We start from the raw sequence: 14481 nt of genomic DNA on the forward strand, positions 1-14481 counted from the left end.
TTTATATAATATTGCAACTGAAAAACTAAACTCCACTGGGTAAATTGTTGTAATTCATCCCAATTAGAGATAACTGGTAATTTTTCACTGAGTGAAGAATAAGTCGATGCCACTGTAGGTGTACCACAGCAGCTTTAAAGAGATGTGCTTAGCAGCAGAATGAAAGAAATGAGAAGAAAACAAGATGAAGACCTCTAGGGACGTGTGATTTATTTATTATTATTAATTATTAACCTTGTTAATGGGTAGAAAGTGGTTCCTAAAACACTTGCTTTTATTTAAAAGAAAGGGAACCAGAGCAGGGTCAGCTTGCCCAATTTACCCTACCCACAGGCATGAAGTAGAGAAAGTAAGAGACTCCTCAAATAACTCTGCGTATCCTCTTGAACGATAGTTAGAGATTTATTAATCTTTTAAAAATGCTTTAGATTAAAAAAATAAAAAATAAAAAATGCTTAAGATTACTGATTAATAAAATAATTCCAAAATAATAAGTATGGCTTGTGGGGTACCCCCTTTCTTCTCTACCACATGATGGTTCAGTGTATCTCACAGTACTGCTTTCTCTTTGGTATTTCTTATTCCATGCATGCCATTCTCCATGACAGCTTCTGCAGAACCTTGCCGCCTTTTTCACCCAATACCTTCAACTGTCCTCAGCATATAGCAAATATTCACGGATTTGCAAAATGAGTAAGAATTGTGTACGTGTCACTATTGTATGAAGGCATGAACGAAGTATTTTAACAAGATTTTGGAAATCTGGAATTTATTACAAGGCAGCTAAAGCAGAGTATCCTCACTTTGAACAGAGTACCAATAAAAATAAATGGGTTCCCTTTTGCTATTCAATACCATAATGTCATTCATCACTCATCTTTAGAAACACTAAGCTCTGTGATGTGAGAAAATGGGACCTAAGAAAATTAAAATTAGTAACCGACCATCAACTTAATCATGTTACAAGGAGAGAAAAGTGATCAGTGATATATTTCACTTGTTATCAGATGACTTTCCTGGCAAGAAATTTAATGATATCTTACTAGTAAAATTTCTTTTGCATCTTCTAAAGCAGTCTTCTAAGTCAGGTGACTTCCTAAAGACATTAAGAATAGCAGGGATTCTTTAAAGAATTTTCCCACAGAGTGTTCCATCAAATAAAAATCTAGGATGTCAAAGGTATCACCATAAACAAGTTGCAACGGTGTCTAAGTTTATGAAATGGTTCCATAAAACAGAAATTCTCAAATTTTTAAACATACTATGTGTATACTGAGAAACAACACTGGGCCCTGAAGCACTGTTTACTAACTCAACTGGCTACAGAGCTCCTATTTGCACAGAACATATCAGAATCTTGTGGACTAATTTCTGATGTGATGGATGTTATGGAGAAACCTGCATCCTGGAAGGCCTCTGGGACACTACCTGGCCTATAAGGAATCTTCAATTAGTTCACACTTAGAGGCCTACCTAGATCTCTACTTAAAGGACTGCCACGAACATTTAGTAGGCTTTTACTGACCACATACTTTATAAAAGCCAGGCATTTTTTCCTCAGGTGCTGGGGCTATAACAATTAACAAAATGACAAATTCTCACCCTGTGTAGTTGATATACACAATACCAGATTTTCCTAGCTGCTTGACAAGTTGAAGCATGTCATATAACCTAGGTGACCATCCTTTCATATCCTTTCTGTTGTTTCTTAAATATTTTTTAAGATTTTATTTTTCACTTATTTGAGAGAGCGAGCATGAATAGGGGGGCTGGCAGAGAGAGAAGCAGACACCCCACTGGGCAAGGAGCTGGATGTGGGGCTCAATCCCAGGACCCTGAGATCGTGAAGGAAGATGCTCAACCAACTGAGCCACCTAGGCACCCGTTTCTTAAATTTCTATCCCCTTTTAAGTGTGAAGGCCTTCTGAACCATCTTCCTGGATTCCAATTTAAGCAATCTGACTACAGTGTATCATCAAATATTACCAAGACTATATCCCCAACATATAATCTTTGCATAATGCCATGGAAAATTCTTTTAAAAACATAGTATCAGAAGATACTTTAGGTGGTTCTTTTTATGCTACTATAAATTGGGAGGGACAAGCCTCCTTTTTTATTTATATCTTATAAAAGCTTCATATTTTAATAGATCAGCTGTTAATTCAACAAAATACAGTGAGCTTCCAGTGTCTAACTCCCTGCTGCACAGTGTCTACCTCTGATGAGGTTGTGGTCACCTCACCCCCTACTGTATACCTGGGGGCATCCACTCAGTAGTATACTGGGTTTTAGAATTAGGTAAGTAAAAACAGCCCACTGTATTTCAACTGCCATAGCTTACGAAGACTCATTTTAAAATTCTCCAAAGTCAATTCCAGCCCACTGCCAATAAGTATTTACTAGTTAAAAAGCAAATGTCAGGAACTATTTAATTATATACAAGTTTGCTTTTGTAAGTAGGTAACAACTTTTTAAGGGGAGAAAAATGAAGAAGAAAAATGTTAATAAAAGACTGTGCACTGTAATTTTTTCTGCAAACGCTCCTGAGGGCAGAGACATTGTCTTCTTCCACTCTCACCAAAGACAACAACCAACCAAAATAATACATCTACTAGTGCAATTTTTGGAGACTGAGTAAAATGCTAAACACTAGATTGTGTATGAAACTGCCATGTACGTAGGTAAATACTGTTGAATCGACAATTTCATATGGTTTAAGCTATACTACAAAAGGATGGGCTGAGGTATATTTGAATTTGGACATTACATAGTATTCATCTGGAAGGAAGATACGACTATATCTCTATCTCAAATATACAAGAGAAGTAGTATCTCCTATTACACCCACAATGATTTAAAGTCTGTCCTCTCACAGAAGGAAATTTCAGTCTGTTTAACGTAAGTTTCTCAGGAGTTGTCCTTAATCTTTCTTTCCAACTACTAATGTTAACCAACACAAAAGGCAGACACTAAAGGGGGATTAACTTTTTCAAAACCAAATATTTTGTTCTGGGCAGCCCCGGTGGCTCAGCGGTTTAGCACCGCCTTCAGTCCAGGATGTGATCCTGGAGACCCGGGATTGAGTCCCACGTCGGGCTCCTTTTGTGGAGCCTGCTTCTCCCTCTGCCTCTCTCTCTGTGTGTGTGAATAAATGAATAAATAAATATTTTTTTTAAAAAAAACAACATATTTTGTTCCTCACAAATACTAGTATGTCGGCAGGGTTGGGGAGACCATGCCAATTGGCTAAGTATTTCATATCTCTTCAAAATAACAGACAAATTCTAAACTCTGATAATTTTCAAGTTTACATTTTTTTGTATGAAAAATACCCAGCTGCACAGCCACTACCTTAGAGGCAGATATTAAAATGAATATGCTAAAATGCATACAAATGGATTCCCTTTTTATCTATCCAAAGTTCATCAGCAAAAGGGTATTTCTATTTTCTTCTGGGATCTGAAAATGAGGATGTTCTAAGTTCACAGATTTTCTCAGCATTAAAAGTAGCCCCACAGTCATAAAAACTTTTTTAAAAATGTAATTGGAGTAATATTATTGTAAGGGCATTAAACTTTTTTAATTTCATGATTTTTTTAGAGTAGTCATTATAGCCCTTAAAGTCACTTGTGAAAGAGGTTCTTCCTACCAGCACATGCCTCATCCAAAACCCAGTGATACTCTACAATGGTTTTGCAGTCTAGTACAAATACACTGCTCTGGCAATTGTGGAACAAATGGACCAATACTGAAAATCTAGTCAAGAGAAGGCCACCGATAATTTGGGTAGGTTCATAATTTAGATGTAACCAGATCTTGAAAAGGGTTCAAGGTAATTCCTTTAAGCATAGGAAAAAAACTCCCCTCTTTTATAACCAACCTCCTTGAGTACTTTTTCCTATATAGTTTTTTGTCTCTCTGATATCACCCGGTCCCCTCAGAACTGTGCCTCTGAAATCCAGACACTGTGAAACAGTTCCGCATTGCTCTCAGAGTTGTGAACATCAACAATGAAATAATGTTGGAGGAATGACCATCCAGGCAATAAAACACACAATGATCCAAAGATCCTACCCCTCCCTACCCTAAGTATATGACCCTGAGATTCCTTGGAATACAACATGAAAATCACACATAGGAAACAAGGAATCATATAAAATAAAACGGAGTAGGGAAAATCCATGCTAAAATCATTATTTTGGTGTGTAAAGTCCTTTTCAAACCTTTGGCAAAATCTATCATAATACCTAACTGGCCTAAGAATTATATCCACTGCTAAATTAACACAGATTTCTAAGAAAATATCTTGTATAATTTATTTGCAGTATCTTATCTGTATAAAAAGTAGAACAAAGAACATAAATACCAAATGTATTTTAATGAAAACCTTATTTTTTGATACCAATATAAGATACAGAATAGTAGCTACCAGTGGGTTTTTTTTTACATAAGCCATTTATTTGGTGCTGTTATAAGCTTTAAAATTCCATTTTTGCTTTACATTTAATTATGAAGAGAAAAGGTACAATTTAGCTAATGAAAGACATTTTGAACAGTAATTCTGGCATTAAAATTTATTAATAGTTCTCAGCCTCAAAAATGTTAACTGTCATAACATTCTAAAATGTCTAATGAACACACAATAAAAACAGAAAAGACTAGTGCAAGTTACCTGAATGATAATAACAAAGCCAAACAAATGTTCAGTGGCACATCATGTTTGCTAATTTGAAACAAAGAACAGTGCAAAAACCCTCCTAAAGGCAGCAACAATTACTATGGGAAGAGCAGCTGTCATAAGCCCAAGAGACAGCATGAAGCTTCCCAACTTACCATCTTCCTTTTCCTTTCTGCAATCTGCTCCTCTGATTCCATTTCTACTTCGTTGCTAATGGGAGTCTTTTCTTCTATATCATCAATAAAATCTGGTTCCTGGAAGATAGAAATGATTGCTGTATAGAAACTACTATTCTGTCTACAAATCAGGGACACTACAGTATAACATTTAATGCATTCACCATAGACAAATTATGAGCCTACTTAAATCAGCTTCAGAACTTTAAAACTGGTTTTAATTCAAGAAAATTTTCAAAAAAAAAATTTTCAAAATTAAATAATTCTGCTTTTTACATAAAGTTCTAGTCAATAATGTTATCAATAGAACCCAGCGGGTCAAATATGGTAGCAAAGTAAACATATAAAATCACTTCATAAAACCTAGAGCCTACAGATACCAAGTGCTCAAAAAATGTTTGTTCAATTTAAAGCTTATGGGAAATTATCATTAAATTAATTAAACTATTAAATTATGGTAGATGGGGGTACTGGAGAGAGTAAAACTTTATTTTCATTTTAAATGGCCCTGCCTAATTTCCATTTGTGTAGAGGGCATATAAGAAACCATGCTCTAGCAGGGCAGACAAATGAGCCAAACTCATTCCCCAAAATTACGTGCTAAGAGAATTTTCTCTTAAAAATCATCTCTCTCATCTTTATAGAATTATGCCCCACATGTTTAAAAAAAAGGAAATCAAGACTTTATTATTAACATAAGGACGATACCATCTGGAAGAAGTTTTTAAAGTACCCAGTTATAGAAAAATCTTGCATTGAATTCTGCAAACATTTGCTGGCTGAAAAAAAAAAAACAAAAAAACAAAAAAACATTTGCTGGCTGAATTGTTTAACAAGTTTAACACTGCCCAAATCCTAGCAGAACCTGTGTTTTATGTTTCTAAGTACTTCATTAAATAACAGATTCAACTGAAAAAATTTAAACCATTTTACATAAAGAGATTAAAATATGACAAATTATTTTCTTTTGTTGATTTCTGTTGAAAAGCAAAAGAGGGGATCCCTGGGTGGCGCAGCGGTTTGGTGCCTGCCTTTGGCCCAGGGCGCAATCCTGGAGACCCAGGATCGAATCCCACGTCGGGCTCCCGGTGCATGGAGCCTGCTTCTCCCTCTGCCTATGTCTCTGCCTCTCTCTCTCTCTGTGTGACTATCATAAATAAATAAAAATTAAAAAAAAAAAAAAAAGAAAAGAAAAAGAGCATAGTTCAGTACCTGATTATTTGATACGGATAGTCTCAGTGGAGAAAGCTTTCTCTGTTTAGTTTCTGGGCTCTTCATTTTGTTGGTTGTTCCTTCACAATCCAAAGTAATATTCTGATTCTGTGTATCTTTTTCTTTTGAAATATCCTTTTCTTTTTTTCCTTTTTTCCTTCTGGTCTCATAACCACTATTGATGTTTTCCGTGGATTCAGAACTACGTTTTAGAACAGGGCACTCTGGATTTTCTTTGAGGCATGCACAGTCCACCTTGTACTTACTAGAAAGATAACCAGTTAAATATTTATTCAAGACACACACTGTAAAATTTTCTAATCCATTTTAAGCTGCATTTTAATTTTGTAAAACTGTATGCTATTACTACTACTTATAAGCAGTCCTTACTTTTCACTATTTGCAAACCCATGGTAACTACTGCGAAAGAAATTTTTTTCCCTCATTTAAAAAACATAATCAGGGATGCCTGGGTGACTCAATGGTTGGAACTCTCTGCCTCTGGCTCTGGTGATCCCAGGGTTCCAGGATCAAGTCCCACATCGGGTTCCCTGCAGGAAGGTTGCTTCTCCCTCTCCCTATGTCCCTACCTCTCTCTCTGTGTCTCTCATGAATAAAATCCTTAGAAAAAATTTAAAAATTAAAATAAAAAACAATCATTAAAAGTTGATCCTGACCAGAGACTGGGCCTTCAATCAAAGGATAACCAGTTACGACTTAGAAAAGGAAAAAAACATTAAAATGGAATTTTTAAAAGTAAAATGATACTCTGGTTTACATTAAGACAAAACCAGTATTTACTTCATTCCGTGGTCCCAAAACTTAACCAGTTTTGTCTTATACTTTAAGAAATGACTTCCATGGGGCAGCCTGGGTGGCTCAGCGGTTTAGCGCCGCCTTCAGCCCAGGGCCTGATCCTGGAGACCTGGGATCAAGTCCCACGTCGGGCTCCCTGCGTGGAGCCTGCTTCTCCCTCTGCCTGTGTCTCTACCTCTCTCTCTCTCTCTCTGTGTCTGTCTCTGTCTCTCATTAATAAATAAATAAAATCAAAATCTTTTAAAAAATCAAGAAAAATGGCAAAAATATAAAAAGATAGTTTCACAAGGATTATCATCAATTTTTAAAAGCCATAAGGAAGTGAGGCAAGGAAGAAAAGTGTGAGACGAGAAACTGGTCATTAACCCATGTCTGGTAAACACTGAGGCTGCGTAAGCTCTACAATTGAGCAAGTACACCACCTAGATTCCCTCCCATGGAGAGAACATGTGCCCACAAAGATATGTTCAAAAAATCATAGGAACACTTTTGGTAAATCTAAAGGATCACCAACAGAAGAATGGATAAATGCTATCACCAGTGAAAATAAATGAACAAGAGCTAGACAGAACAACAGAACTGAATCTCAAAAGTAATGAACGAGAAAAGATGAAGGCAAAATACTACAGAATATAATTTACATAGAATTTAAGTTGAAGTTTTTATACTCAGAATTGACTTTATTTCCCTAGTGTTTCAGAACAACAGTTCTCAGAATTTCCATACAGGACTCCAACAAACTTTTTTGATTTCTCTGCAAAGAAAATTTGCACAATTTCTTTTGTTTTGAGGGGCAATAGTGAAATTACCCATTCACATTGATCAGCCAAATTAAATATAGGACTAAAACTGTACCCCCTAAAATAGAAGAAAAAACCCTCACGTAAACAAGATCAGTGTTGTATGGTGGAATTAGGACTATTGATTTTAATTACTATGAGCATTTATCACACTTATAATTAAAGTTTGGAAAAGAGGGCAGCCCGGGTGGCTCAGCGGTTTAGGCCGCCTAGTGCCTCCAGGGCGTGATCCTGGAGACCCTGGATCCAGTCTCACATGGGGCTCCCTGCATGGAGCCTGCTTCTCCCTCTGCCTGTGTCTCTGCCTCTCTCTCTCTCTCTCTCTCTCCCCCCGTTCTCTCATGAATAAATAAAATCTTAAAAAGTTTGGAAAAGAACTAATAATCATGCTTAGTAGAAAGCTGACACCAAAATGCTTGTTTTCAAGTACATTTAGTTGCCTTATAATAAATACAAATTAAAAAGCTATGAAAATACCTAGAGTTTTAGGAGGACATTAAGAACTATTTCAAGGGATCCCTGAGTGGCTCAGTGGGTTTAGCGCCTGCCTTTGGCCTAGGGCATGATCCTGGAGTCCCAGGATCGAGTCCCACGTCAGGTTCCCTGCATGGAGCCTGCTTCTCCCTCTCCCTGTGTCTCTACCTCTCTTGCTCTCTCTGTGTCTCTCATGAATAAATAAATAAAATCTTTAAAAATAAAAAAAGAACTATTTCAAAACAGATAATAAACATAGTTAGAGACTTGAACTTACCAATTCCCATAGTCAAAATCAAAGGCAATAGTTATTTCAGTTCCCTTTGGAATACTCTGTATAGAATAAATGTAAAGATGTATAGTTCCATCCTCAATTTCATGCCTCACCTGTTAGTCAAAAGAAAATTTTATATTTTTATAAAATTTCTATCTTTAGTAGCTCCTCATCCTGCAATTTTGAAAACTTTTTAAAGGAATTCATGAGTACACTGTGGAAAATCTGTAATCACAAGACTATCTAGAAATTGATTGTTATTGGGATGCCTGAGTGGCTCAGCAGTTGAGCATCTGCCTTTGGCTTGGGTCATGATCCTGGGATCAAGTCCCACATCAGGCCCCCTGCCAGGAGCCTGCTTCTCCCTCTGCCTAGGTCTCTGCCTCTCTCTGTCTCTCATGAATAAATAAAATCTTTTTAAAATTAATTAATTGCTGGTTATAAACTGAAAACATAAATACAGAGATGCAAACTCTACAGACTACCATGTAGCATTAAAAACCACATACTACGGGATGTCTGGGTGGCTCAGTAGTTAGGCATCTGCCTTTAGCTCAGGGCATGATCCTGGGAGTCCTGGGATTGAGTCCCACATCAGGCTCCCTATGTGGAGCCTGCTTCTCCCTCTGCCTATGTCTCTGCCCCTCTCTCTGTGTCTCTCATGAATGAATAAATAAAATCTTAAAATAAAAAAAAAAAGCACATACTATACTTCATTGACTCTACAATGCATATTTTTTCACTTCTGAGTATCCCGACATTGGGAGTTTTATAAATAATGGTATCTTCAATCTGATGACATGCAGTAATGAGTGATGATACAGTTAACACCATACTTTTTTATGACAGACATTATTCTAGGTACTTCAAATGTATTAACTCCTTTAGTCCTCTTAACAACTTTTTACACATAAAACAAGCATAGACAAGTTTACAAAGCTAGTAAGTCAAAGAGAAGACATGAATCTAATAAGTCTGTTTCAAAACCTATGCTCTTAACTGTAACATAGCTATAAATTAAAAATGTATAGTTTGGCATGTAAAAAAACAAAGCCAGAAATACTACTTAGGGCTCCAAATTAAAACACAGTTTTATTAAAAAATTTTAGACTAGCACATATAAAATCTACTTTAGCTTTCAGTTTTGTCCTCTATCTTGATCTAATCAGATCCTATATTTGACCCATAAATAGAGCTTCTGAAATAAACAGAAGTCCAATATTTCTTCTTACAAAGAACATTTATTCAATGTGCAAAGTCACTTTTAAGCCCTCATAGCCCAATATTACCTAACTCTTCACAATGGAAACACACTGGACAATATAAAATGCTGCAATACTTAAAAAGTGTTTTAAGCTACCAGATTGTGTTTAATGCTCGGTTCTTCATATCCCCTAAACCCCTGCCTTCCAAAACGATTTCTACAAGCTTACCTCTGCGTTGGGTGTACAAGAACGCCTGATGAACCGAGCCTCATTCCCAAAAGTCCTTGCATCAACACACATTTCTAGCCCATGAAATTTAGAATAAAATAAAACAAAAGGATATGGTCTACAAAGAAAGAAATGCATTACAAATTATTAACATATTAATGAACTTCTAAAAGATTCAAAGTAAATAAATAATAAAGCCAAGATCTGAATATAGGCAATCTGATACCAGAACCCATTTGATCATGCTAATTAGATTTTTACCTGCTCCAATAATCTTACCCAAATCAAAGGCAGTTAGCTGAAGGTAGAAATTCAAATTTAAAAGGAAAAATAAAAAGGGAGTGACTACTGCCTTTACAGAAGGATTCATAACTGGACACCTTGAAAATCTTTATCTCACAGTGACTTAAATGTTTGATTTATAGCACTGTTTCAGATAAAATTTGCTATATCCAAGAGAATTATTCTTGTATATCTTTCAAATCTTAAAAACTCAAGTTATAAACAACAAATAGTTTAATTATCATATAGACTGAGAATACTATCTCCCTAGAGATACTAACATTCTTCTAGATTTCACGAAAGCAATGGGTCACAACATCAAATCCCCTCCCAAAATCACATAGCACAGAAGAGGGCTCCAGAGCCATTTCAGTACCAAGAAAGAAAGTGAGAGTTCAAAGTGGTGGCGATAATGTAAGACTAAATCAAACATCCTCTAATAAAGAAGGTGTTTTGCCTGTGATCGCCAATGATCTTTTTAGGTTCTAGCAATTATGTTATAAGGACTTAAGAAAGGTCTTGGATGCAAAAGGGTTCCTTATAATCTTAGGGAGTAAGTTTTTAATTAACATCCATTTATACTGCTGCAGTTTATCTTTGAAGTAGACTGTTTATAGGAGTGTCAGCGAGATATGAGTGAGATTGAGGAATACATATGCTTTTTTGTTATATTTTATTATAGTTCAAAAGTTGGCATTAGTCACTGTTAGATCACACTACAATTTTAAATGTATTAGAATAATCACTTAGGAAAGCAAAATATAAACGAATACAGCATCTTGACGAAATAGCCAAAAAATCAATTCTTAACTATAGATAAGTGGTAAAATAAATGAGTATACCTCTTAAAGAAATATCCATTTGCTTCAAACTGTTCTCTTAGCATAAACTTCCCTCTGTACTCAATGATAAGTGCATCAGGAGGCAAATCTTTTGCAGATTTCAGAATTTTCTTATTTTTTTGTATATGGCTCTAAAACCAGAGAAATGTTGAGAGTAATTAAATCTGATTGCTTTCAGTCTTATTACTCAATATATATATTATAAGATAGCTTTTGTTAAAGTTTTTGGCAAAAAAAAAAAAGTTTTTGGCAAATGATATATTTACCTCCACAGGAGGCTTGAAGAGCAAATTGTTGGTATTCAAATCTGATTTATTGATCTCTTTTTTGTCATTTCCATTGCCTAATCTCAGAGCTATTCTTTGTGCCTCCCTCTGAACACCCTCACTATATTGGTTACTATTTGCCTCTTCATATCGATCCATCCATGCTTTGATTTTTGTCTCCCATCCAAAATTTGAACCATCAGATGAAGGATCAATCTCTGGAGCTGAACCCTAAAATCATAGCAAATAAGTATTAATACCTGGACTTCTAAGTATTTATATTTACACACACACAGATACACAAATAAATGGTAATCTATATAAAAGAACATAATATAAAGAAGAGATAATGGTAGGCTTTCTAAGTTGGTCCTAGGGAAAAAATATCAGCTTACTACATCTTTATACTGCATGCCAGGCAAATAAGGACTTAGAAAACTAAAGGAGGCCAAGTTATGTTGGACTAGCAAAAATTCAGGCTTCACTGACGCCACGTTAGCCAAATGGAGGCCATTAATAAAACTGCAAATACTCAAAATTTTGGAATCATTGCCAGCTAGCAAATGATTAAAAAAAAGACAGTGAAGGGGCACCTGGGTGGCTCAAATCTTTAAGCAGCTGCCTTCAGCTCCGGTCATGATCCCAAGGTCCTGGGATCAAGTTCTACATCAGGCTCCCTGCTCAGCAGTTATATATATTATATATAAAAACAAAAATGCTAAGTGCCAAGTACAAGCAGTTATAGCCTCTTTTAATCTGTTACAGAGTGGGATGCCTGGGTGGCTCAGCAGTTAAGCTCCACCTTTGACCCAGGGCGTGATCCTGGAGTCTGGGGATGGAATCCCACATCGGGCTCCCTGCATGGAGCCTGCTTCTCCCTCTGCCTGTGTGTCTCTGCCTCTCTCTCTCTCTGTGTCTCTCATGAATAAATAAATAAAAATCTTAAAAAAAAAAAAAAAAAGTCTGTTACACAGCAAAAAGAAGGGGGCACCTGTCTGGTTCAGTTGGAAGAGCATGTGACTCTTGATCTTGGGGTGGTGAGTGTGAGCCCCACACTAGGTGTAGAGATTACTTTAAAAATCTTGGGACGCCTGGGTGGCTCAGTGGTTGAGCGTCTGACTTCGGCCCAGGGTGTGATCCTGGAGTCCCGGGATCGAGTCCCACATTGGGCTCCCTGCATGGAGCCTGCTTCTCCCTCTGCCTATGTCTTTGCCTCTCTCTCTCTCTCTCTCTACGTGTCTCTCATGAATAAATAAATAAGATCTTTAAAAAACAAAATATTAAAAATAAAATCTTGAAAAAATGTTCAAAAGAAAAAAACAAAAAGGAACAATTTTCTTGCTGGAATGCAGTTTATAAATAGGCACAATTACTATACATTTTAAAAACGTATTAAAATGTGGACTTCCACGACAATTCCTTTTTTTATTTTTTTTAAGATTTTATTTATTTATTCATGAGAGACACACAGAGAGAGGAAGAGACAGGCAGAGGGAGAAGCAGACTCCATGCAGGGAGCCTGATGTGGGACTGGATCCCGGGACTCCAGGATCACGCCCTGAGCCTAAGGCAGACGTTCAACCACTGAGCCACCCAGGCGTCCCCTTCCACGACAATTCTTAACTGCAATCTCAGGATGAAAATCAACCAATGCAGATAACAAAAACATATATGTTTCATTAGCATAATTCAAATTTATAATTGGTTTTAACACATGACATTTCACTTTCTTATAAACACTATTCGTCAGTTTCCTTCTATAACAGTGAACACCTTGATGATAAAACAGATTTCTATAATATGTACAACCTAACTAAAATTTAAAAATCATGTAGAATTTGTAAAGATCCTTATATATTCTGTTAGACATGTACAGTAACACTAAAATTTATCATTTGTCCACATTCCATAAATAACGAACTTTTATTATACAAGGTATCACTTTTCTACAATGAAACAAACTATAGTAAGTTGAACAACTACTTGATAGGAGTAGCTTTATTTTTACCAATTGATACTTTATATACTTAAATATGCCATGTTATAGTAACCACCCTATAATAGATTTTTATACAAATATGAAATATTACATATTAAGGCTTTCCTCAGCTTTATTAAAGAAATATATAAATTTAATTTTTTTCTTTCTGTTTTACCCTCCCCTCACCCAAGCCTTCTACTGACCTGGTATACATTTGATACAGTAAATTCTTCTATATCTCTTGAACCTATAAATACTACAGAATTACTAACCAGAATTGTTATGATCTTAAAGAGGTATCTTTGAGTTAAGGAAAAATATCTTCAAAGACATACAAAGCATTTTTAAAATTCTATTTCCTTAGTCATTTCTTTATATAATAAATGAAAATATTTCACTTAAGTAAAAGATGCCCCTTCTTCAATAAACCTGCTATTGGGATGACTGGATATATTAGAAAGGAAGGGAAACTAGTGAATTACTAAGTTTCCACTAGCTGAATCCAAAAACTTTTGCAGACCGTACAGTATGTCAGAGAATATCCCATAAACACAACTTTAATAAACACAACTTTAATATAAAATCCCCAATTTTAACACATAAGGAACATTTTATGAAACTTTGGGTTTGCAGTGACACCATGTATTAACTTTCTTGAGAAAGAACTACAAAAACATGTAATCATCATCACTGGATAGCTGTTTAATGATTTGTTTTTCAGGAAATATGGAATAATGAATAAATGATCATGCTTTACACTACTGGCATAACAGATATACTGTAACAGGCTCTTCACATCCAATTTTACTATCTGACAACTTGAGAAACCCATTATCCTTTAACCACATAACCTAGGAAGCTACAAAAACACTATATAGCTGACCTCTGTGATCCAACACCTATCTTTTAGGGGGAGGCAGAGCTGACGAGCCTTGCCTCTCTCAGCAACCTGGGCATCTACAAAATTGAGGATATATTCTAATTAATTCAAGGTACAAATGATTACTTTGTACCTCTACGGTGATTTTATAGTACTCTATAACTGACTTGACTAAATCACTAGAATCCCAACTGTGCAAAAAAAAAAAAAAAAAAAAAAAAAAACACACACAAATTTTCAAATTCTCAGTGTTACTGATATACCACTTCCTTTTGCTTTTTTAACAGAGTTAATTTAAACTCTTAAGATAGCAAATTAATCAAATTAAGATTCTCAATGGTGCCACTTCTGATAAAGATAATAA

General features: G+C 35.7%; 1 protein-coding gene across 6 annotated transcripts in view; it reads right to left on the reverse strand.

Annotated features, from left to right (window-relative positions):
* KMT2E (lysine methyltransferase 2E (inactive)) overlaps positions 1–14481 on the reverse strand; it is a 93011-nt gene that overhangs the window by 14232 nt on the left and 64298 nt on the right. For all 6 annotated transcript variants that reach the window (XM_038562742.1, XM_038562743.1, XM_038562741.1 and 3 more), the window contains 6 exons: positions 11257–11487; positions 10991–11121; positions 9867–9984; positions 8437–8546; positions 6070–6334; positions 4837–4935 (listed from right to left, as the gene is read on the reverse strand). In XM_038562742.1, the coding sequence (XP_038418670.1) occupies positions 4837–4935; positions 6070–6334; positions 8437–8546; positions 9867–9984; positions 10991–11121; positions 11257–11487 (954 nt within the window). The remainder of the gene's footprint in view (positions 1–4836; positions 4936–6069; positions 6335–8436; positions 8547–9866; positions 9985–10990; positions 11122–11256; positions 11488–14481) is intronic.

The sequence above is a fragment of the Canis lupus genome, chromosome 18, assembly GCF_011100685.1.
Source record: "Canis lupus familiaris isolate Mischka breed German Shepherd chromosome 18, alternate assembly UU_Cfam_GSD_1.0, whole genome shotgun sequence".
NCBI lineage: Eukaryota > Metazoa > Chordata > Mammalia > Carnivora > Canidae > Canis > Canis lupus.